At 35.6% G+C, this 26,967-nt stretch overlaps 1 protein-coding gene across 1 annotated transcript in view; it reads right to left on the bottom strand.

The window, feature by feature from the left end:
- The window catches only part of LOC141343285 (glutamate receptor ionotropic, kainate 3-like), a 161,723-nt gene that overhangs the window by 92,091 nt on the left and 42,665 nt on the right, over positions 1–26,967 (bottom strand). The window contains exons 2-4 of the mRNA XM_073847879.1: positions 8,904–9,077; positions 6,077–6,334; positions 4,672–4,853 (exon numbers count right to left, since the gene is read on the bottom strand). Of these exons, the coding sequence (XP_073703980.1) occupies positions 4,672–4,853; positions 6,077–6,334; positions 8,904–9,077 (614 nt within the window). The remainder of the gene's footprint in view (positions 1–4,671; positions 4,854–6,076; positions 6,335–8,903; positions 9,078–26,967) is intronic.

Below are 26,967 nucleotides of genomic sequence, written 5' to 3' on the forward strand. Positions count from 1 at the left end.
CATTCAGAATATGTGTGCTACCCAAATAATGACTAAAAGTAAGTCTTTGAGAATGGTTTTCTCAAGCCAGGTGGCACATTAGACCAGGCGCTCATCTCCTGTTTCCAAACTGCATCACAAACTGCTCAATAAAGCTGTTCTATGATAATTTGTTGATGAAAATAAATTATGTTCCATAAGATGTACTTGTGTTTACTAACTAACTAACAATGAAATTATTTTTTCTACCTATTAGATTGTGTTTTTTTTAACATCTACACCTACCCAACCCTAAATGTAGCCCTTACTGTAATAAAAAAACTGTATTATTGTTGTACAGTGTGATAAAAATATACATATACGTATATATATCTATGGTAGTCAGTGTTTCCCCTACGTTTCCAGCTTTTGGGGGGTGGGGATCATAGACTGTAAAAAATATGGACGTAGTATCCGTGACGTCACCCGTAGGATTCTGAAGCGCTATTTTGAAGCCTGTTGTGGGCGGGATTCGGCCGTCGCCATCTTGGAAATGCGTCACCGCGCGTCACTCCCGGACAATCAAAAATGGGCAAAAAGGCGGGACGTGGGTGGAGCTGGTTGCTGAAACCATGCCCGCCTAGCGCGACAGTGGTGACAGCAGCGGCAATCCCCCTGTCACTCAAGTGGACACACCCTTAATTATGCTGAACTTTAAGGCTCAATATAACTTAAACGGATGAGTTATAAAAAAATTCACCCCCCTCACAGTTGACATGAAGGGCAAAACTAGCTATATAGACCAAAACCATTTTTTGAACCAGGCTGTAAACATACTTTTTTCTGCTGTAAAGTTGGGCATTTTAACATGGGGAGTCAATGGGACTGACTCTCTTTTGCAGCCAGCCTCAAGCGGCCAGTCGATGAATTGCATTTTAAGACACTTCCGTGTTGGTTTCAATAGAGAGAGCGGGAGGTTGCCCCTTGGTGGGGATACATGATACACCGTACTTTTATTTTGACAGGTTGCCGTGAAGTTTCTGTGTATACAGTATGATATGATGCGAGTTTTCTCAAATGAAACGGTAAAAGTGACACTCACAGCAGTTTTGGAGATTGAGTTTCTGTTCATGTGAGATGCAAATGCCAAAAATTACCGGGAGCGTCACGTGTGTTTCAGTATGCGTGTAGTAAAAGCGTGTTTCCTCCATTCATACATACAGCTAGGCAAACGGAACATACCGGATTCATATTAAAACGGTCTTTTTGCATTTCAGTTTTCACATACACTAGTCCATATCGCGATTTGAATTAAGTGACAGACCAACATTTGATTTATGAATCCAAAAAACGACGAATTTACGTGGCATTTCGCGCTACAGTAGATTCGGTTTTTATGAATGGAGGACGACGTGATCCCGTCTGTGTTTTGGCGGAGGAGACGTAAATGCGCGACCATATTCTAACTATCAAGGTGAAAGTCATCATAGCTTGCGTAGTTTAGACCCAGCTCCAACCCAAATTTGAGAATAGATTAACGGCGATATTTTTTTTATCGCCCGATAAGAGTCTCACGTTAACGCAGCACGTTAACGCCGATAACGGCCCACCACTAATATATATATATATTTTTATTCAATGGCCCTTTTCCTCTTTTTTTGGGGGGGGATTTATTTATCCAAATTTGACCAAATTCCATGGCATTCTGTGTTATACAGTTCCATTTTTTATGCCAGAATTCCGTGATTCTGTTTACATTTTCTGCATCGTGGAAATCATGGGACTCTATTGCTGTATTCAGACATAATGATTGCTTTATATATTGGTCATAGCAACTCCCAATCCATTTCCTTCGATGTTCGTTCAAATACTCACTTTTCCCTTGGTGCTCGTATGTCTGCTTTAATTATGCCATCTGCTATGAGGAAAACTCAAGGTTATGCTGAGCTCTTTTCCTCTTCCAGATCGTAATCACTCAAGTTTGTTGAAAAGTCAGAAACTGTTTCATTTCTTACAATGGGTTGCAGAAATAGCCCCTTCTATGTCTGTGCCTGTACTTTTTATATATCCCAGTCCCTCACACACACACACCCACACCCACAAGCATAGACTGCCTTTTAAAGACTTCTGGGATTTAGCCCACAGACGTCTCAGACAGACTCAGTGTCCGACTGCATTTCCTATTTCTCTTTGGCCTGAGGGGGAGTACATGCACCGACAGAAGTTCAGGAGAGGCTGACAGAGAAAAACGAGCCGCAGACAGGTTGTAGACAGGTGACCGCAGGACTAAGCTTATTAAGAGGACTCGGGCCACTGAGAATGACACAACTTTTTCATAAGTTCAAATGTGAAAAAATACAGCCTACAGTTAAACCTAGAAGATACATGCAGGGGCGTCAACGCTGAATGAAAGGAAGAGCAAAATACTGTCTGGAGATCCTTTGAAAAACTTTGAATGATGTTTAAAGCACTAGCTGCTTGGACAGTGTTTACTCTTATATATAAATAGAAAAACATATTCGGTCCCCATTTGACCCGAGGTAAACATTGTCCATAGCCGTTGCGATGATATCAGATGAGCTTTTGTTTTGTTGCAAGGAAAAGTTTGTGAACGCACCACCTAAATCTTCCCTTCATCTACTAGATAAAAAATACAGATTTCTTTCAAGACTACACTGCTTAAGTTTCTTAACTGACATCCCAGAGTTTGCTTCATGTATTTATATTGCAGGTGGATAAAACATAAGAAGGTGTTTGTATAATGGCCCCAAAAAGTGTTTAGACACTTAAATCACATTTAATGATTTATACATACAGTAGGCAACAACGCTGACCATGGCAAAATATTTAAAGAGGTCATAAACTGCATTTTTTATTTTTATTTTTTGTAATGTTCTCTGAGGTCCACTTATAATATTATTAAGATTTTTACATTGCATCAATTTAGAAAAGGCTATTTTCTGTCCTTTTTTGATGCCCCTCATAGGAACACTGTGTTTGAATTGGCATGGCACATTGTAGATTTGGAAGTAATTTCATATATACAGTATATTATGTGGAAAAGGTCAAATGTGACCCGATGTGTCGAAATGTGCACAGTCAAATTTTGAGCTACAGGCAAAAGAAGTGAAAAATGTCAGTTTTCATCGAATTTGAGGTTTTCACAAAAATTAGTTTATGAAACCCTCTTCTAGCAATCCCAATGCTCCAAATAGTAATTAAACATTTAATATAGATTTGTCTCAATGTTAATCAAACATTAAAAGAAAAGAGGTATCACTCGCTAATCTTGGTTAAACTACTGTTTATTTGCATCTTTGTTATTATTTTTTATAAGAAATATGAAATAAAAAAATAGCTGTATTGTGTTTATTAATATAGCAATTATTAAGAAAACAATTTTAATGAAAATATAAAATGCTGCTGGGTGATTTTGCTTTGGAATCTTCAGAAAACCTTAATTCTTTAACTGCTGACTCTGTCGACTTCAAACGGCTGTAGCTCAGTCATTTTTTTGAAGGTATCGAAAATAAAAATAACTCATTTTTGATAATTTGCTCATTACAACTCAATTTGCCAGGACGGGTCACAAATCATTAATACATAATTCATAATTATGACAAAGAAATCAGCTTTTTATGTTGTATGCCTTTTTTTATCTCATATTTTTCACTTATGTCATAATTATTTTTTTTATATCATAATTATGATTTATTCCATAAGTATTCCATACCTTTAACTAAGTGTTTCTGCCTTTTATCGAATAATTATGACTTTCTATGTTTTAATTATGATTTTACCTCATAATTTTGGCTTGACATTTTTTTTGTCATAATTATGACTTAGTATCTCATAGTTTCAGGTTTCTATCTGATGATGACATAGTATCTCATAATTATGACTTATCTTTCAAATATAATATTTGTTGAGTTTCTAGTTGTGTTTCTAATTATACATTTAGTACACTTTTTAAATATTATAATTCATTAAGTGTTCAAGTCAAAACTGAATTATATTTTAGTATTCTCAACATTTTACAATACGATTCTACGTGCTGCCATAGTCTTTAACTATGTAAAACTAACAAACTCTTTAGGTGCCTGCAAATCTTTGATGTTTGGCTCTCTAAAAAAACATCAAAGCAAATGACATCTTCAAACAAATGATGCTAGAGCTACAGCAGTACGAACAACCACAAAGTGACTAAATACTTTTGCCTTAGTCTTAATTTTGAGAAGCATATCTATTGTTTTATCCTCATCCCAAATATAAGCCTTTTTTGCCACATAAGTCAGCAACCAAGTTCACACATAGATTTTAGCATTATAAAGCTTTTATTAGAGGGCTACAGATTAAAAACCCAATGCATATTGCCCCACACAGGCCTTCATCAGGGTACTAATAATAGAGAATTTAATTTTTTTTTTTTTTGATGACACTGACACTTCTTTAAAGATAGTTTAAATTAATAGTTCATCCAGTTCAAGCACACTTTTTGCGGCCACTGTACATGTACATGTTCACATGTATTTGTAGCATAACCTCAATTCTGCCTCCAGCAAAAAATATGGCATATTTCATTTAAAACGTCAGATCCAAATCCAATACAGCTTCTCTAGATCTGGACTAACTTCAAACAGGCTTGAGTTCTGAGAGAACTTCAGTGGATAGTATGATATGAGTGTGCATCGCTTTTACAGAGTATGAACTCACTTGTTTGAGGATCTGGGCAGCCATTATATGGCTGCAGTCGAAGATAATGCGAAACTCTCTGCTTCTTTTCATCTCTTTGAGCAGAGGTCTGGTGTCCGTGGTGTCCAGAGGGAGCTGTCGGATCTTCAGCCTGATGTTATACCTGGATGGAGCCATAATTAACTCCTGGAGTCTGATTAAACCTGCACAAGAAGAGCTGAGTGTCAGAGTCAATTACTTAAGTATATCAGTTCCAGCTCAAACCAGCCTGGGGCGATCAAACAGGTTTTCGAACATGATAGCTGGTATGTTGTTAGTCGAATGTGACCTAACAGCTTCAACTACCTTGAAGAAGAAGGTCTACCATACTGATATCACTAGACATAAACCAATATATTGGCTAGTCCAGTTAATGGGACAATATTTGGTCAGTAGTAAATTATTTGGATCATTTGACTCATTGAACTGTGTGTGACTGGCTGATTAGATACACTATACAACTTTTTTTTTTTTCTCTAAATGTTTCCATAAACAACCTTTAACATCTGAAGAACCTGTTTCTGTTTCACAAATGGTTATTTGTGGCAAAAGAAGGTTCTTCAGATTTCAAAAAGGTAAGAAAGAGATGGTTCTTTAAAAAGAACCTTTGACTAAATGGTTCTTTGTTGAACCAAAAATGGATTCGCTGTGAAGAACTTTTTAAGGCACCTTTATTTTTAAGAGTGTAGGGAGGAAGGAAAAAATATGTTCTAGGAAAAGTGCTGGTAATTTTATGCCAGGACATTATACATTAAAACTCACAAATTCATATAATGTCAGCTTAGATATGAGGACCTTCAACTATTGTTTTGGACAAAGGAGACCCTTGGAATCAAAAGTTTGAGATCCACTTCTCTAGACATTTGAATTGCCATTGAAAGACCCAGTTGACCAACTGATCTAGATCAAGTTAGATCAGAAATGAGCAGTTTGGACCAGCTAGAAACCATGTAAAATTTGGATGGAGAGAGATAGGAAAAGTGATTGGGACAGGTCCCTTATGAGCAGAGCTGCTAAAATGTTGAGAGCAAAGTGCTTCCCTCTGTGCCACAGCTCTGAAAACATGTACTTTAAAGCAGACATTCATAACATGCAGTTATCTTGGTTGTATTTTTAATAATAAATATGTTTTTATCACATATTTTGCATCTCAGATGACTTGTTTTCCATTCCAGTTCCTGTCAGAAGCAGCATTGCTCGATCACTTTGATGCAAACTGTTTCTAGTATATCAATGCTTGAAGACTCATTCTGACAGGAACGGGAAAATTAAGAGACTTCTGTTTCTTACCGCTGAAGTACAGAGTCTAAAATACTTTGGCTACAAGGAATTAATCAACTAACAGAGTTTACAGTGACACACTTGACATAAAGCCATTATCTCTTACCTGTGCTGTCATCGTAAACCACAGTGGCTGTCTTCCACTTGAGGAACTGCACCAGGTCTAAGATAGCATAGCTAAGAGAAGAGTAATCCGGGTACAGGTTGGCATAAAAGGTATCCCTGTTGTCCATTGGATGGTGTTTCCATCGCACTTGAATGTGTGGCACCTCCAGGGCATTGCAGATAGACTGTACAGCATTCGATGAGGAGCTGTGAGACGGCCCAAATATGGCAACTACACCTAAAGACAGCTGGTCGCACGCTGGCGAGAGCAGACGGTGGGTCATATGGTAAGAAATGTCAAAACAGAAATGTCACTACATACAGAATATTCCTTTGTACATTTTACAAAGAGGTGGTAAGTTTCACTTTGTCATAACAATGATCTGTTTAAACAATTTTTATAGATAGAATATTAACAATTATCAAACATATACAGTCATGTGAAAAAGTTAGGACACCCTACTGAATTCCATGATTTTCTGTATCAGGACCTAATAAAAAATTATCTGGTACTTGGCAAGCCTTAAAATTTGGAAAATAAAACCTCAGATGAACAACATCACATAACATATCACACCGTGTCATTATTTATTTAACAAAAATAAAGCCAAGATGCCAAAGTCATGTGTGAGAAAGTTAGGACACCCTATGTTTCAGCTGCCTGTCGATCCACTTTTAGCAGCAATAACTTGAAGTAATCATTTTCTATATGACTTTATTAGTCTCTCACATCGTTCTAAAGGAATTTTGCCCCACTCTTCTAATGTTATTGAGGTTTGTAGGCATTTTTTAACCACACTTTCAACATAACATTTGAGTCAGGATGAGGTCTGGACTTTGACTTGGCTATTGCAACACCTTGATTCTTTTCTTTTTCAGCCATTCTGTTGTAGATTTGCTGGTGTGCTTGTGATCATTGTCCTGTCGCATGACCCAATGTTGGCAAAGCTTTAGCTGTCGGATGGACGTCTTCACATTCGGCTCCAGAATACTTTGGTATACAGAAGAGTTCATGGTTGACTTATTGACTGTGAGGTGCCCAGGTCCTGGCCAAAAAAACAAGCCCAAAACCTTTAGCCCTTCAACAGCATGTGTGACTATTGGTATGAGTTGTTTTTGCTGTTATGTTCTTTAGGTTTTCACCAAATATGGCGCTGTGTATTATGGCCAACAGTCTTATGGTTTGTCCAGATGCAACTTTGCAAACCTAAAACATTTTTTTTTTTAGATAGAAGAGGCTTTCTTCTACCCAGCCTTCCAAACATGCCAGACATGTCCCATATTTTTCTAAGTGTACTGTCATGAACTTTCTCATTTAACATGTTGACTGAGGCCTATAGCATCTGTGGTGAAGTTCTTGGGTTGTCTGCCATTTTTCTGAGCATTACACAGTCCGATCTTGGGGAGAATTTGCTGGGACATCCACTCCTGGGAGGATTGGTGTCTGTTTTGAATGTCTTCCACTTGTGAATAAACGTCCTCACTGTGGAATGATGAACTTCAAATTGTTTGGAAATGGCTGTATTACTCTTCCCTGATTGGTGACAACAACAATTGCTTCTCTAAGATCATCACTAATGTCTTACCTCCTTGGCATTGTGTTAACACACATGCGAAGGCTCCAGACCAGCCAAACTGCCAAAACTTAATCACACTTGCCGATGATCAGTTAATAAAAGGCATTTGATTAGCAGTGACTGACTGTTACTTACACTCTTAACTTCTGCGTTAACAGTAAGGGTGTCCTAACATTGTCACACATGGCTTTTCCATTTTGTTACATAAATAATAAAACAGTGCAATATGCCATGTGTTATTGGTCATCTGAGGTTTTATTTTTCAAATTTTATGGCCTGCCAAGGACAAGATAATGTTTTATTATGTCCCCATACAGAAAACCATGGATTTCAGTAGGATGTCCTAACTTTTTTCACTTGACTGTCACTTGAAAGGATATAGCTCTTAAATCCTAACATTTCACAATGTTTCTGTTTTTACTATATGTGTGATCAGAACATCTTAAAAGAAGATATTTAAAGTGGGTTTTGGCCTAAGAGATATATAAAGAGTTAATAACAGTCATTGTTTACTGGTAAAAAAGGGACAGGTCACCCCAAAATGAAAATTTGCTGAAAATGTACTCATCCTCAAACCGAGATGTAGATAAGTGAATGGGTGCAATCAGAATGAGAGTCCAAACAGCTGGTAAAAACATCACAATAATCCACAACTAATCCACACAACTTCAGTCCCTCAATTAACATCTGCATGTTTGTAAGAAACAAATAATAAGACCTTAACACATTTTTCACTTCAAATCTTTACTTCTTCTATCCATAATATTGCAAGCTACAGTGAAAAAGCCATCTCATCTGAATCTGGAGAAAAATATACATAGATCAAGCACCCTTCACAAGCCAAAACAGACCAAAACAGTTCTAAACAAAAATGTTGGTGTATATAGAGGACAACAGGAGATGGATTTTTTCATTGGAGGAAGCATTATGAAGGATTATAGGCAGGTATTTTTTTTCCAAGAGTTAAAAGGCCTTAAAAACTGATTTGTTTATTACAAACATGCAGCGTTTCACTATATAAGATATTAATTCATGGACTGGAGTGGTGTGGATTACTTAATGTTTTATCAGCTGTTTGGACTCTTATTCTGACAGCACCTATTCACTGCAGAGAATTCATTGGTGAGCAAGTGATGTAACCCGATGATAACCAGAGGGACTAAATTCTCAGGAAATTTTCATTTTTGGGTGAACCATTCCTTTTTGTGGTCTAAACACAGCCCCAAACCTTTACAATATCAAATCACTCACCTTTTCTGGAGGCCTCAAAGCTATCATAGATATTAATCCTCTGAATGTCGTACGTTAACGTTGTGTTGGGCAATAATGTCCTGTTTCTGTTGATATTATTAACAGCAAATTTAAAGGCCAGTTCCTCGGAGCTGACGAGTGCCACAGGTCCATCCATTTGTTCAAAAATCCCCCCTAAAAAGAAACAAGAGAGATCACTGTCAAATGAACCGAAGCTGAACCCTGAGACGAAGTCTGGCACCACATCCAAACCTCTGGAGGTGTTTTGCATTTAGAGCTGTCGGCTAGCTCGCTTGTGTACTTAAGCAACCCTATTCGATCTGCTCAGCAGAAAGAAAGAGAGCTCTGACAGTCACAGCTCAGGCTTTTAAAGTTCAAGGCCATAATGGAGATGAGGAGAGTGAAAGAGAGAAAGAGAAAAGTAAATGGCCTCATCAAAGGCACCTTGCCTCCTTAAGGCCTGCAGGTCACCTTTCATCCCCTGATAAAATAAAAAGTAGATTCATATTTAGGCCTATAGCTCGTGGATAGAGCTTTTGCACAGAAGTTTGAAAGTTTAAAGCCGTTTCTGCAAATTCATTTCATAACAATCTGCTGAGATTTTCAGAAATGCATTTTACTGCCAAGATTGCACCAATAGAAGAGCTGGAGAAGTAAACTCTGTGTTTATTGACTTTACTGTGCAATAGAACCCTATAAAAACAATAAAATGATAACATCTGGAGCACGCTGAGCAATCTTCAGCCCTTGAGGATTAATACTGTTAGACCTGCCTCACCTTTACAGAGTATATCAGCGATATGACGGTCTGGAAGCCAAAGACATATGAGCAGAGAGAAATATTGGAAGAGCAAAGTTTGTTCGCTTGTACGGAATTCAATTTCACATATTATCGGTTCATGCTATTTGGGATTTAAAATATTATTAGCACCTTCCACAAGTAGCGTACAAAACAGTGTCTGAAACTGTCTTTTTTTATGTATTCTTCTTTTTCTTCCGCCTTTTTCTTTTTATTATTACTATATCAACTATAAAAGAAAATATCAAATCTAGCAATACAATATAATTGATATATCATTTAATTTATTACTTTTGTTAGTATTTCTAACTTTACAAACAAGTATGAAATCCTTATTTGTGTGAATTTGCCTTGAAATAAATATATTCATTCAATTACAGAGTTGCAAGCACAGTAACACTGTTGCATATCTAACCTAAATTAAGCTAGTTTGAAACCAAATATTGGTTTACATTTAATTGATAAACTTAAAATTTCCCATAAATTCAAGTATATACATACATATTATTCATACTTTTTCAGTCAATAGGAGTTAAATGCTTGAGCTTGAAATAAATAGTGTCATGCATGTAAATAATAAGCTAATAGCTTTCATTACAAACAAATGATGGGTTTTGATCCACTAGTACTTAAAAAAAGTACAGCAATGGGACACCAGCCCTATTTGTGGAAAATGTCTGCTGAATTTTATAGCGTGTAAGCATACCAGATAAACACCATTCCAAACACAGAAGAACCCTTGGGCTTTTTTTAACATTCTTTTTTAATATTTCCAATCCTGCTTTTAGAGTCCGTAGCATGTAGATCCATGAACGCATGAATATTTAAGAGTTCTTGAGTCAGACCTCAGCACAGGTCAAGAACAACCTGAACATCGCTGTTATTCTCCCAGAGGAGAAGAGCTCAAGTACGAGGCTGCAGGGGAGATCACAGGCCTACAATCCAGAGAGCAACGCAGCATCCATTGAGCCATGCACACTATTTATGACTCCAGCGCTGCTTGACTTCTGAAGGGACATGATGCATAAACTCCCTGGAAAGAGCCCCGACGCATTAAAATAAATGAATCCTGCCGTTTTGTGGGGAAATCTCATTAGAGTACATTAAGTAATTGCTGGAGTATATACTAATTTGACTATTAAGAGGATAAAATGTGCATTGCTCGGAAGCACTAAAATAGATTTAATAAAAAGGGGAGATCAGCTGCTGCGAGGAAGGAAAAAAAAAAAAAAAAAACACAGCCCCGCGAATAGCTTTACAATGAATGCAGTTGTTTCCAGATACACAAGCCATAAAGCAAAACGCTTGCGACTCCTCCATCAAACGGCAGAGAAGAAGCTTTGTTTCCGATCAGGAGAACCTCTATGAATAAACAGATACGACAAGTTAATGGCGCAGGATATTTACGCTGATGTACGGCTCGGCGCTAAACGGGGTCTTTAAAGGGCTAAATGTAAATTGAGCTGTAACTTTTGATCTGAGATCTCTTGCACATCTTTCTCTAACATCAGTCAGTTTAAGTTGCGATTAAGTTGTTTCCTGTTTTGAAACAGCTTTACAAAGGCGGCCTAATTAATCTCTTGGGTTGTAGCCTGATAGAGAAAACATGTGCTCATTACAGCTGCTACCTTTACTAATACGGCTGCCAGTAGACCTCTTTACAATCCACTAGGTTTTAAAGCGCTGCAAAGTAAGGCTGTAAATAGCAACACAATTATAGAAATCCTTAGTGCTTGATTTGCATCAGGGTTAGTGGTGAAATAGTGTTTTTGAATTATTTTGGACTGATATTTTTGCATCAAAGTACTGACACCAGACATGTTTTGAATTGCTGAGTGTTGGTGCAGATATATAAATATCTAAAAATAAAATTTAAGTTAATTAAATGTCTGTTGCACAATAAAATAAATGGTTTACAAGCGCAAAGTTAGAGATTTTCAATGTTTTTCTGTTTTATGGGAATGCAAGATAAATTACCTTTTTTGCCTATTGCAACAAACACAGGATGAGGACTGAAGCATTGCGTGTGTGGGAACTGTAAAAATAATAATAATTATAATAATATCAATATCATGAAAGACTTTACTGGAAAGAAAAAAAAAACAGCATCAATATCTACCTGCAATATTTTGTGGGCAGGAGCGAGGCATAATTCAAAACTTGAAAAAGAAATATAAATATTTTTAGTGGGAGTAGGACAGAATCTTGCGGGAGCTGGTGCAAAAAAACACAGACCTCTACCTCAAATATTGTCACCTGCTGGTGTAGGTGAGAAATAGAAAGGGTTTTTGTTCAATAGAATCTGAATTCAATTCACTGGGATCAAATCACCACCATTTGCTCCATGCACCTTTCCACACAAGCATTATGATGGATGATTTTATGAGGATTCTTGACAGCAATAAAACAATTTAATATTCAAAATAATGTATAAACAGAGAGAATATTGAAAGTAAAATGAATTGGTAACAACCCAAAGAATACTATGCTTAGTTCTTTGTGAATTTAAAGGGATAGTTCACAGAAAAAAAAAAGAAAAAAAAAAAAAAGAAAAAAAAGTTCTGTCATCATTTACTTATCCTAATGTTATTTCAGACCCGTAAGACTTTCATTCATCTTCAAAACACAAATCAAGAGATTTTTAATGAAACCTTAGATTTCTGTCCATTGAAAATCCTAAACTTTGATTCTGTAAAAAAGTTAATTAAGACATAAAAGAACATGAATTGAGCAGTTTCATCAGTTTAATCCATTTAATGTTAAATGGAAGCTCAAATGTGCTAGCATGACACATGAAGAAAAACTTTTTAAGCTTCCAAATGAAAACCTATATTAAATTTGTTTATCTTAAGGAGATCATGTCTCTTTGGAAGACTTGGATTAAATTGTTCGGCTCATATAGATTACTGTTCTTATGTCTTTATGAACGTTTTGATGCATCAAAGATTTGGTGGAATGGAGGGACAGAAACCTCTCATGTTTCATTAAAAATATCTTCATTTGTGTTTAAAAGATGAAAAAAAAAAAAAAAGAACAACACATTGCTGAGAACATGATACGATTTAGCACAATTATCAAATCAAAAAGAATGCATTGAAAATATAACAAAACAAAACAAAACAAAAATCTATGATGATGCTTGAGTATTTCAATCTTTTTTTTTTTTACGTGAACAGTTCACATTAATAGTGTTTCAGTGTCTTGGTTCACAGCAAATGCTGCTCCACACGAATTTCACCTCTGCAAACCACATATAAGGTGGATAAAAAAAAATTAACATGCCCCAAGCATTTTTCCCAAGTTTGTATTAACAGTGATTTACAAATCTGTTGTCAACTAAAGAGAAGCATTTAATTTTCACCGAAATAAAAGTCTGAAAAATCTGATTTTTGAAAATAAATAAATAAATAAATAAATAAATATTACTCTTACTAATACAAAGTTCTGTCATGAAACTCTAGATGGCGCAGGCCGATGGGTTCCAACTCAATCTGATATAATTACATCATTATTCACATGGTGCAGCTGATTGGTTTCTTTTCACATCAGCAGCCAATAAGCTTGCTGCTTAACATTAAAATACTTGGTTAGTAACAGTTGCAATGCGCTTTAGAAACCCTCCACCTTCCCCAGCTCCACCTGTATAGATCTGCTGCGAGTTATTTCATATATGTTATATGTGCAGCAGCAATATTTCTTACATTCTCACAGCAGAATATCTGTGGATGCATTGGCAATAGCAAGTCTCATATATTACCATGCTAAACTCTCAGAGAGTTGTCATGATATAACTAATAATAATTTTAAAAATGCAATTACAACCAGAAGCTTTATGGGGAAAAATCTTGACATTTCTGTTAAAAATGCTTTTAGGATATTTCTGTTAACTAATAATCTTCCTAACAAATGTTCTGTTAGGTGTGCATATGATGTGGTATGCTAATGCACTCAAGGTATGATAAAGTGTTAAATAAAAATCTAGAAAAATGAAGAAAACATAAAGAACAGAACTTGCAGTGTATTTTCCCCTAACATACTGTGTGGTTTCTCATAACGTTAGACTCCAAAAAACTCCATTAACGCACAAGGCAAGTTTACAGCCATGGGTCAACTGACACAACCCTGCGGTCTGGCGGCTCTATCGGTGCCTTGTACCCAAATATACTGTACCAGCTCTGAATGCTTGCACGCTCACCACACACAGCCAAGCGCAGCTCAGCCAAAAGCCCAACAATGAGACAATATCATTATGTTTTGGATGAATGTCTGCATGCAGGCTGAGCTTTTCTAGAGGGAGCTCTTTTGTAGCACACCACTCCCCTGGTCGCTTTCCCAGCGTGCTTGTGAATAGCTGCGCTGCTCCCTGGAAGCTGAAGGTACTCTGCCACACAATGGCAGAGGAGAAAGCAACAGACAATGGCCCACACTAAACAATTACGGCAAACAACCAGCATTGTGCACAACACTGACCAATTAAGGGACGCTGTATTGCCCTGTTATCCCCTTCCATCTGTCTATTCCCCAAGGAAAACAAGAGGAGAACTCGGCGTCTGTCTCGAATGAACGAGTGGGGAAGTCAGACATATTACAGCCGGAGAAACAGGCATCATCTATTCCTTAAAGTCAATCTGCCATGATTGATAATGCATAATGACTTTCAGATTATATGACAAATTGACTAATGCATGTCTGGCCTATATTTACTTACAAATACAATAAATAGCTTTGAAAGAACAGAATGAGAGGATGACTGTTTATTAGCTTTGTTAGACTTGTGCTTCTGTTTCTCATTTTAGCAATGTCTTTTCTCTTCTGGACTCTTCAGAAACTAACTACATTCCTGTGCCCATTGATTGTGAATTCTGTTGTATTATACTTTCTTTTAAAAAGAATATTGGCTTTTTTCTGTTTTGTACATATATGGACAAATCAGCATCTTCATAAACATAAATATCAATATAATTTTTATCAATGGAAAATGGGTCATTATTCTATGAAAAATACATCTATGGCTGTCTATCGATAAAAAAAAACATGTCAATCAAATTAATTACATAGTACGCTTATAAAATAATCAAATTAGCCACGATTAATTGCATAGCTTATATCAGCGCAAAACCCCAAATAAAAATATTGTTTTGTTTAAAGAGATTTTTTTTTATATCATCATCATAAATAAGCTTTCCTTTGATGTATGGTTTGTTAGGATAGGACAATATTTGGCCGAAACTATTTGAAAATCTGGAATCTAAGGGTGCAAAAAAATCAAAATATTGAGAAAATTGCCTTTAAAATTGTTCAAATGAAGTTCTTAGCAATGCATACTAATCAAAAATTAAGTTTTGGTATATTTACGGTAGGAAATTTATTAAACATGACCATTGCTTAATATCCTAATGATTTTTGGCATTAAAAAATAATAATACTAATAAAATAAATTGATAATCTATCTATTATATTTATCTATTAATTTTGGTAACTGTATTTTTTGATCAAATAAAACCTGAGCATAAAATCTTACTGACCCAAACCATGTGAACAGTAGTGTATATGTTTCATCTTTTACTCTTTATCTCTGATAAATAACTAAAAATAAGTACTAGTATTACGCAATATTAATATTAAAATTAAAAACAGCATTTCAAAGCTTAACTAAAAAAAAAGAAGATTCGTCTAAAACGTCTATTTCCACTAACAATGCGATAGCGGTTATCTGAAGAGCGTTTCATGGGTTTTTTAAACCAGAATTTTAGTCTGTTACAGAGCATTTCAAATTACCATATAAATGACAGCAGCCAATCAAGCACAAGTTTAAGTCTGCAGTGATAAAGAGGGATAAATTAAGATCCGTCCCCTCAACCACCATCAAAGCCCCCAACCTCTCATTTATGCAGTATGATTAGCAATATTCATATACGTTCCAATGTTGCCATATCTTCTCTGTCAATAACTGTCAGGTAACAACACATTTGTAAAATCTAATTTTATGCTCAAGTGACTCGTTTTCTCGCTTCTGCAATTTATCACAGCGTTCGCTCTGTTCCTCCCTCTCACACTCCCTCTCGCACACAGCTTTTGTGTTTCTTTCCAGCCCTCCGTGGCTCACTTGCTTTCCATATCTCTAGCATTGCAGGGATTTTTTTTTTTTTTTTTTCTGAAACATTGCACTATTACATTAAACACTTGACAGGATGACAAACACAGGGACATAAACAAAAAAGTGACATATAATGTTTTTCCTCTCTTATACAAATGAGACCGGGGCTTGTTGTCACAAAGGCTGTAACATTAAGGTTACAGATATCTCTATATCATATCATACATACCATGTATGCCCTATAACAAACCATAGCTGCCTGCTAAATTGGTGAACTAGTAAAACCACAATTGTATAAGACAATGGACAACAATGTGTCCACTTTATTATGAAGATTATAACAGAAAAAATAAAGTTTGTTTTCAGGTTGGGTCAAGTTATCATATTTATACTGTATCTCTGAAAGTAATTTTATCAATTATCATGTGTTTAGAAACACTGCTTGACATGACATGGATTTAAATAGATTAAATATAAGCAAAATAAAATGCAGCACATTTATTATATTTTATTTCCGCTTGGTATATAATCATATATATAATTTACAAAAGGACTTTTCTACTTTAAAATGTATTCATGTTCAGTATTCTTCTCAGATTAGTCAAATAAACTATGCATTTCAATTCCCTTTAATTACAAATAATTACAAATTTGTATTTTATTTAGAAATGCACTGTGGATGATTACTTTGCTATTTAAAAAAAAAGTATTTCATAAACGAGTTAAATAAACCACTGGTCTCCATTGTCAGTTCTCACTCCATATAGTGTGACAATCCGCCTTATGGGTCTCATTGTCACAAAAGGTCAGCGTGTGTTCATTGAATCAGTTTTTTCCTGAGTTTAAGTTATGTGCCTATGTCAACTTTTAGACATGAACAACTGAAAAAGAAAAATATAACAAAGAATAGTTGAGTAAAAAAAGTCGCTATAACAGTGCAAATGTGGGTTCACCTCTGATATTTTACCGCTACACCACAACCCTTCCTTATCAGCAGAGTAAAGCTATTGTTGAATGCAGGTGGTTCACTCTGAGTGCCAGATGCCCTGGTCATATTGTGCCAGGTAACCTCTGCCAAACTCTGCAGAACAATGAAGGGCGCAGGCCAAAAAAATAATGGACCCAAAACACATACACACTCACACACACACACACACACACACACACACACACACACACACACACACACACACACACACACACATACACACAGACAGCAAGAACCCGGAGCAGAATCTAGGCCTTGGCTTCCATATGCATCAAGAGAGAAAGGGAAGGTAGTGCCCAACAGGCAAAAAGCCAGACTTTTTCATTAGAAGATGCTTTAAGTACATCACCATGTTCCTGAGCTCAACACTCACATCATGTAACCGTGAATACATTTTCTATGTTTATCACATTGATTCTAATAGGATAATCTTGTACCATATTCATTAAAAAAAATACAGAGAGAAAAAATATATTTAATTCGTTTTTAACAACATGAAGTACTATTTGCTGCAAATTTCTGTATTTGGTTGTGTTATAAATATTTGTAGCGTGTTTCTGTATGTAATTGTGTTGTGAGTCTCTGCAGCATGTTTCTGTATTTGGTTGTGTTGTGAGTATTTGCAGCATGTTTCTGTATTTGGTTGTGAGTATTTGCAGTGTGATTTTGCAGCATGTTTCTGTATTTTATTGTGTTACGAGTATTTCCAGTGTGTTTCTGTATTTGGTTGTGTCGTGAGTATTTGAAGCATGTTTCTGTATTTTGTTGTGTTGTGAGTACTTGCAGTGTGTATTTGCAGCGTGTTTCTGTATTCAGTTGTGTTGCAAGTATTTGCAGTGGTTTTCTGTATTTGGTTGCGTTGCAATTATTTGCAGTGTGTTTCTGTATTTGGTTGCGTTGTGAGTATTTGCAGCATGTTTCTGTATTTGGTTGTGTTGTGAGTATTTGCAGCATTTTTCTGTATTTGGTTGCGTTGTGAGTATTTGCAGCATTTTTCTGTATTTGGTTGCGTTGTGAGTATTTGCAGCACATTTCTGTATTTGGTTGTGTTGTGCGTATTTGCAGCTTGTTTCTATATTTTGTTGGTTGTGAGTATTTGCAGCATGTTTCTGCATTTGGTTGTGTTGTGCGTATTTGCAGCAGGTTTCTTTATTTGATTGGTTGTGAGTATTTGGTTGTGTTGTGAGTATTTGCAGCAGGTTTCTTTATTTGATTGTGTTGCGAGTATTTGCAGTGTCTTTCTGTATTTGGTTGTGTTTTGAGTATTTGCAGTGTGTTTCTGTATTCGGTTGCGTTGTTAGTATTTGCTGCAGGTTTTTTTATTTGGTTGTGTTGCGAGTATTTGCAGTGTCATTCTGTATTTGGTTGTGTTGTGAGTATGTGCAGGATGTTTCTGTATTTGGTGGCATTGTGAGTATTTGCAGCATGTTTCTGTATTCGGTTGCGTTGTGAGTATTTGCTGCACATTTCTGTATTTGGTTGTGTTGTGCGTATTTGCAGCATGTTTCTAGATTTGGTTGGTTGTGAGTATTAGCAGCATGTTTCTGCATTTGGTTGTGTTGTGCGTATTTGCAGCATGTTTCTGTATTTGGTTGTGTTGTACGTATTTGCAGCATGTTTCTGTATTTGGTTGTGTTGTGAGTATATGCAGTGTGTTTTTGCAGCATGTTTCTGTATTTAGTTGTGTTGTGAGCATTTGCAGCATGTTTCTATATTTGGTTGTGTTGTGAGTATTTTGTTGTGTTGTGAGTATTTGCAGTGTGTTTTGCAGTGTCTTTCTGTATTTAGTTGTGTTGTGAGTATGTGCAGCATGTTTCTGTATTTGGTTTTGAGTATTTTCAGTGTGTTTCTGTTTTTGGTTGTGTCATATATATTTGCAGTGTGTTTCTGTATTTGTTGTGTTGTAAGTATTTGCAGCCTATTTTGCAGTGTTTCTGTGTTTGGTTGTGTTGTGAGTATTTACAGTGTGTTTTTGCAGCGTGTTTCTGTATTTGGTTGCATTGTGAGTATTTGCAGCATGTTTCTATATTTGATTGGTTGTGAGTATTTGGTTGTGTTGTGAGTATTTGCAGTGTCTTTCTGTATTTGGTTGTGTTTTGAGTATTTGCAGTGTGTTTCTGTATTTGGTTGTGTTTTGAGTATTTGCAGTGTGTTTCTTTATTTGATTGTTTTGCGAGTATTTGCAGTGTCTTTCTGTATTTGGTTGTGTTTTGAGTATTTGCAGTGTGTTTCTGTATTCGGTTGCGTTGTTAGTATTTGCTGCAGGTTTTTTTATTTGGTTGTGTTGCGAGTATTTGCAGTGTCATTCTGTATTTGGTTGTGTTGTGAGTATGTGCAGGATGTTTCTGTATTCGGTTGCGTTGTGTGTATTTGCAGCATGTTTCTATATTTGGTTGGTTGTGAGTATTTGCAGCATGTTTCTGCATTTGGTTGTGTTGTGCGTATTTGCAGCATGTTTCTATATTTGGTTGGTTGTGAGTATTTGCAGCATGTTTCTGCATTTGGTTGTGTTGTGCGTATTTGCAGCATGTTTCTGTATTTGGTTGTGTTGTACGTATTTGCAGCATGTTTCTGTATTTGGTTGTGTTGTGAGTATATGCAGTGTGTTTTTGCAGCATGTTTCTGTATTTGGTTGTGTTGTGAGTATTTGCAGCATGTTTCTATATTTGGTTGTGTTGTGAGTATTTTGTTGTGTTGTGAGTATTTGCAGTGTGTTTTGCAGTGTCTTTCTGTATTTAGTTGTGTTGTGAGTATGTGCAGCATGTTTCTGTATTTGGTTTTGAGTATTTTCAGTGTGTTTCTGTTTTTGGTTGTGTCATATATATTTGCAGTGTGTTTCTGTATTTGTTGTGTTGTAAGTATTTGCAGTGTCTTTCTGTATTTGTTGTGTTGTAAGTATTTGCAGCCTATTTTGCAGTGTTTCTATGTTTGGTTGTGTTGTGAGTATGTGCAGCATGTTTCTTTATTTGGTTGTGTTGTAAGTATTTGCAGCATGTTTCTATATTTGGTTCTGCTGTAAGTATTTGCAATGTGTTTCTGTATTTGGTGGCGTTGTGAGAATTTGCAGCATGTTACTGTTTTTGGTTGTATTGCAAATATTTGCAGCATGTTTCTGTATTTGGTTGTGTTGTGAGTATTTGCAGCATGTTTCTGTATTTGGTTGTGTTGTGAGTATTTGCAGTGTGTTTCTGTATTTGGGTGCATTGTGAGTATTTGCAGCACATTTCTATATTTTTTTGTGTTGTGAGTATTTGCAGCGTGTTTTTGTATTTGGTTGTGTTATGAATATTCGCAGTGTAATTTTATGGAAAGTAATTACGCAATCTAGATTAAAGCAATGACAACATAGTAACAGTTAGTACAATAAGAACCTCTTCAACAGCCATTAACTGTAGTTTAAATGCATTTTAATAAAAATGTGCATACTTAATATATGTATTATGATGTAACCAGTGTTGTGTAAGTTACTTCCAAAACGTAATACATTATATATTACTAGTTACTGTCTTTACTGTCTTAGTTACATTACAATATTACTGTCTCCAAATTGTAATGCGGTACACTACTTTTAAGTTACTTTTGAGTTAATACCCAAATTGTATTAGTAATGCGTTATATTACCGCATTACAGCAAAAAGTAATAAACTACTGTAATATATTACTTTTGTAATGCGTTACTCCCAACACTTGATGTAACCATGTTATAAAACCAATAAGCACCTAAGATGTGCTCTGCTGTTACTATATTCACAATAAAGCAGAGCCACTTTATCACTTAATTGCATCATACTGTGCCATTAGGGAAGGAAAGTCCAGATCCATTCCTGTTAACGCTGACAAAGTTTATTAATGTGCAACAAGATTGTCTATAATACCTGGAGAGAGCTTTCCATTAGCAATCTCATTCATCTCAGTCTCAGTTTCATCATCAGCTACTAAATAAATAAATAAATGTACCATTCACTTTCTCATCGAGACCGTAGATAGAGAGAACGTAAGCAGATCTTTGAAGGAAACATAGATTTCCCAGATTAATTATACAGAATTAAGCTAGACAATAGACAATTAAGGTTTAATTCCATAGGTGCTTGAAAGAAAAGACCACAATCAAAACGTAGTATGCAAATATTACAGCATCTCTGTTGGTTGTGTTTTGTATGGAAAACATTCAATAAGTCAATTTGAGATCTTGCAAGGACTGTAATGAAATTAAGGAGAAGGAGGTGTGTCTGCTGTGAGGAGCGACAGGGGACAAATAGGATATCATTGCCAACAATGAGGCAAAAAATGGCATTGTGTTTTTTTTTCCCCCACAAAATTACATTACTGCAAGATAAATGACTGTAAAATATGGAGAGACATAAATCACAAGTTTGAAGTGAGAGGACACAGTGTTCTGCGTCTCTGCTATCATTTTTCTAAAGACATGGTTCTGCCAAAAATTAATTTCTGTCATCATTTACTCATCATTCCACATCTTTTCGGCGAAACACAAAAGGAGATCTTTTGAAGAGTCCTCATGCTGCCCTTTTTCATACAATTTTGATGCGTAAAAACCATGCATATCAAATCTGAATAGGACCGAAATATACTATAAAAGCACCTAAATGAAGCACAAAAACAGTTATTTAATTCATAGGCCTGGTAGTAGCACTGATTAGGGAACAAACCAAAATTTAAGTCAAAATTGTGAAATGCAAACACAGAATGGCAAGATTAAGTTTATATTTCGCAGTTCTAAGTTGTGAGCAGAAAAAAGTGAGATATCAACTAAGAATTGGAAAACATACATATATATTTGCAGTGTGTCATAGCATTACTAAAATCTTTTTTATAATTTTCAAACTTGTATCAGGCTTCTGAAATACCAAACATCAAAAATAATTGTCTCTGGGTATGTATTGATAAGAATTGAGGACACATGATGATAGGAATAACATTTTATTTTATTTTATTAATAAAGGCAACTGCTCACTTTATAATTGTGGTGTATGGAAAAGAGCAGCATTAATAATCTTCAAAATGTCTCCTTTTGAATTCCATGGAAAAGAAAACAAAGTGAATAAATTATGACAGTTTTTTCTCAGTGAACTTAACTGTGAGGTAATTAACTGTAAAATAAGGCCAGCAATGCAAATCTTAGCTGGAAAGTGAGTGGCCGCTGTGTTCTGTATCTTGGAGGATATATATATATTTTTTTTTTTCAAATCGTTTTTTAAGTGTCTTACAGTTTGTCATTCTATTCAGCCGAGTATTGACAAAACCACTTGAGACACAGCCACTGTTTAGCTTCACAGGATAGAAAAGGCTTAAAGGTTTAAAACTGAAAACAAGCCTGTGTGTGTGTGTGTGTGTGTGTGTGTGTGTGTGTGTGTGTGTGTGTGTGTGTGTGTGTGTGTGTGTGTGTGTGTGTGTGTGTGTGTGTGTGTGTGTGTGTGTGTGTGTGTGTGTGTGAGTGAAAGACAGCAGCAAGGGGAAAGACAAAGAGAGAGAAGGGGAAACTAAACATTGTGGGTGTATGTGCGCACGTGCTGGGATTTATTGTAATAGGCTCGTCCATCGCTTAGGGGCATCATTTTCATTAAGGCGACATGAGGGGCTCTTTTAATTCCCAAGTCCTGAACCAACAGAAGAAGGCCTAGACATTACCTGAGGGGTCAAATGCTCCCACGATGAAAATGGATCTCCAAATCAGAGATCACAAGGTTAGATAACCACTAAGCACTACCAATACTGAAGCTAGTGTAATTGCCATTGATTTTACACTTAGGAAAGCAATTAATATTTAGACAGAGTTTGGCCAGTGAATAACAATTCCTATTTTACAAGCAGATGTGTGACATTGTTTACTCATTCCACTTGATTGGCGATCTATGCTAACCTCGCCAGTTCCCGTCCACGTTTGTAGCAAGACACCGTAGCCGTGCATCTTCTCCTAACATAACTGCCGCTATCATTGCTCTTCATAAATGTTAATGAAACCGTAAGGGTCTTAATGACAAATCCTTTTCACTTTTACTGTTGTGTGAAATGTGAAGGTGAAAATGTCTATAAATCTATTCTGGCTACCGCAAAGTCCTCAGGTTCAGAATGATAAATGAAATGGTAAATGCACAGTGTGTTACTGCAGAAACTGTGCCATCATCTCTTCAAGATTTGAGTTTAAAGAATAGATTCAGTATTGAAAATCAATGAACAGTCAGCACAGATATGTGAAAGAACCATTGTGGTGGCACAGAGGACTTTATTATTGAACTAACACAAATGGCCTGTCAGCTGCAGCAACTGTGGCTTGTATCTTTCGAAAAGACGAGGCGCGTGCCGTCACGCAGCAGGTGATATATTGCTATTGGACAAAGTAAGGCTATGTACCAGTGTACTGCTTATGCACAGTACCATACTGAATAATGTCTGCTATTTATTGTGAAACAGTGTGAAGTATGCAGCAAAATTCTTTCAAACTGTAGTCATACGAGCCCACTGTGATGCATTTTTAGTGAAGTGCATATCACAAAACAGTCACATTCTCTTGGTTATTGGGTAAATGATATGATACTCATGATGCTATTAATATTCAAAATGCATAACAATATATAACAATGTATAATGAGCATGTTTTTATTTTTTTAAGTTAAAATCAGTTTTGATCATTTTTGCAGGGAATAAAGTAAAAAAAAAAAAACATTAAGTACAGTAACTAACTAAATAAATATATATATGTATATATACATTTTTTATGTTTGTTTATTTTTACTGACCCTATTGCATTATATAATTTGGTAACACTTTATTACCATGCATATTACTAGAATATTAGCCATTTATTAGTACTAATTAAGCACATATTAATGCCTTATTCTACATGACCTTATTCTACATCCCTAATCCTACCCAATACCTAAACTTAACAACTAGCTTACTAACTATTAATAAGATGCAAATTAGGAATTTATTGAGGGAAAAGTCATAGTTAATAGTTAATAAGTGTTCCCTATAATGTTATATTGTTCATTTATTAATATTAACTTTTATTTTAATTGCAATTTTATTTTTTTATAATATCATGGTGCTTCCATATGTACAGAAGTTTGTGGAATCTCATTTCTGGCATGGGATAAAAAAAAAAAATTAAATTAAATTAAATTAAATTAATGACAACTGTGAGATACAAAAAGTTGTACATATATTGTATTATTATTATTATTATTATTATTATTATTATTATTATATGGAAAATAACTATAACAATAATAGTAACAACAACAACAACAACATAATAATAATAATAATAATAATAATAAATAAATAAATACATTTGAGTTCTGAAGAAAAAAGTCAGACTTCTGATATTCTTGCTGTGATATTACTAAGTGATATTACTGCTGGTTCATTTGTCACACAAAATGTATAAAATGCAGTAGTGCGTTTTGGTATTCCATGCATACATAAAACATTTATACTACTTTCTCTCAAAAATAATTGGTAAAATGCCAAATCGATCATGCTCTAACTTTAATGCACACATCCAAAAACCAAAGCAGATTTGCCTGCACACAGCACAGGGACTGAGCCAACATTAACCCAGGTGAGTGAACACGTTACTCCGCTTTCAAGGTGCAAGAGGACAGGACTAAATATAAAAACTGGCCTACTTATTACTAAAGAGACCATTCCCATGCAAACTTAATGCAGACAAATGGACAGAGGGTCCAGTGCATGTCATTTGGGACACCCCTGGCTAATTTCTAGGACAGGAGCTACTGAAATGGAAATTGAGCATGCCTTACTTTGATCGCTCACACACCCCCTGGAACAAACGCAATAATGAGCGGATGACTTTGGGACCACCTTCCGGCCTGCTCTCTACTCACAAGTAGCAAAACCGCTAACATTTTTACAAAGTGGGCACATTGAAATGACTCTGAAATTGGGTGAATAGAATTTGTTTTTAGAATGTTATTGCAGACAAAAACAGGTCAGCTCCTGAAACTCAACCGTATATAATCAATAGAGCACTGTATGGTGAGTATGGTAGTAAAGCACATAGGCTTTACGGGTACAGCCTACATTTAGAGCACAACTGGGAAATCACTGAAGAGGCCTTAGATGTTTAGAACCTCTTTTTTTAATACATGAATGCTCCTTCTCTTAGCATTATCGGCACTCCAATTTTTTTTCGTACATGACCTGCTTTTCTTAAACCAGACAGAGCATTTTTCAAAATCTGCCACCTGCTGCAATAAGCCTGGCAAGGTGGATGTTTGTGTGTGACAGTACACAGTACCATGTGTGGTTTGAGTCTTGGAATACATGGTTTGATCACCTGATATCAACTTGTTCGCTCATGCATCACAGTATTTGCCAGGATGGTACTATATGGCTAACATTTTTGTTATTCAGACCCAAGTCTTTCAGTGCAAGTCTAATGGACTAAATATTTTGCTATTTTATCATCTGCAAGGCAATTATAATGACTAAGTTTGACTGTTCAGAAAAGCAATACTGAACACATACTGAACAACCTGCATGATTTGAGGCATCATTCATTTCCACAGAACAAACAAAGCAGGTCCACTTACACAACAAAGACAAATATAGGGTTAAAGCTTTGTTTTAGCCAATAGTTAATCCAGAAATTAATTTATTTTGTTATTTCAAAGTCATAATATATATATATATATATATTTTTGAGTTTGTCATTTGTTGCCATATCATCGCAATCCTTTCAGTTTTTCTCAAGCATCTTTACTCCAAATTTGGCAAGCTTTTCGAAGCAGATCACACACTTTTTCCCCCCACTTAGGCATGCACAATGAATTTTAATATAACTTGACATGATTTAATATTTACTTTCACTGGGATTCACACGAGGAATTGACGCGAGTCCTCTGAGACACGTTTCATTACCTGTTCAGGTCAATTTAAACAAGTGTATTACTTATCTATGCTCAACAGTCTTCATGAGGAGCCTCCTGCCTCACAAGAGAGAAATGAATGCACAGAGTCATGAAACAATATGGAGATAACACAGGGACGCCCATACTCCCACCCCCAGCATCTTATGAGGGTAATACTAATAGACCCTTGCCCTTGCTATAATATATAGTCTGGCATTTAAAGCTGAAATTATTTTGGTATGCCTCAGTGAACGTATTTTGGACGACAACCAGAAACGCCATTAGACCACTTAGAGAAGGAAAATCCATTAACTTGGAATTGTATTAAAAACCTGCTCATAAAAGCCTTTTTTACACACTTGGATAAAAAAATAAAAAAATAAAAAAATAGAAGTAACTACTGCCAATAAATGCAATAATGATAACTGCAAAAACAATAATATAAGAAGTTATAATGGGTGTTGTTCAAAACCGTCCATGATGAATCCACTTACACTGAAATATTACAAAACAATCAGTGATATAAAATAATTGATAAAATGGATGAATTTGCTCCTGGCATCCATCCACCTATCTGTCAGGGGAATTTCATTTGAGGAGGCAAGGGAGGCAGTGCCTCCTTAAAATATTGAATGAGAAAAAAATACAAAAATAAAACAATGCCTACATTACAAACATTAAAAAGTGTATAAATCACATGCTTTTCTAAAGAAACATTGTCCAACAGTGGCAAAGTTACAGTGGAAATCTGCATCTCTTACACGTTCCCCTGAGCCTATTGAGTTTTAACAGACCCCCCCAAAGAGTGTGTTGAGTTTGATGAGGGGTAATTGAGAATGAATGGGGGAAAGTCTATTGAGAGGAAACAATGCCTCCATCATGATATGATTGGATATGACTTGGTTATGATCAACTGTGATTGGTTCTGCATTCATGAATCAATCTGAATGAACAATATAGTGGCCTTAAAGGGAAAATAATTTTAAAAAGTAAGTAAACAACTCACACACTTAGATATAACCACTTTATTACACCAAAGTAAGACATAAATTGGCATGAAAACAGGTGAGACACTGCAGGTGAATAGGGTAAAAAATAAAAAATAATAATAAATAAATAATAATAATAATAATAATAATAATAATAATAATAATAATAATAATAAATAATAATACTTATCACTTTACTTACCCAGTTGATTAATTGCTTTGATAATTGCAAACATTTTTTTGTATTACAAGTTTTCAAAAATGTTAGGTTGAAATATGCAAATGAGGCATTAT

This window comes from Garra rufa, chromosome 9, assembly GCF_049309525.1.
Source record: "Garra rufa chromosome 9, GarRuf1.0, whole genome shotgun sequence".
Classification (NCBI taxonomy): domain Eukaryota; kingdom Metazoa; phylum Chordata; class Actinopteri; order Cypriniformes; family Cyprinidae; genus Garra; species Garra rufa.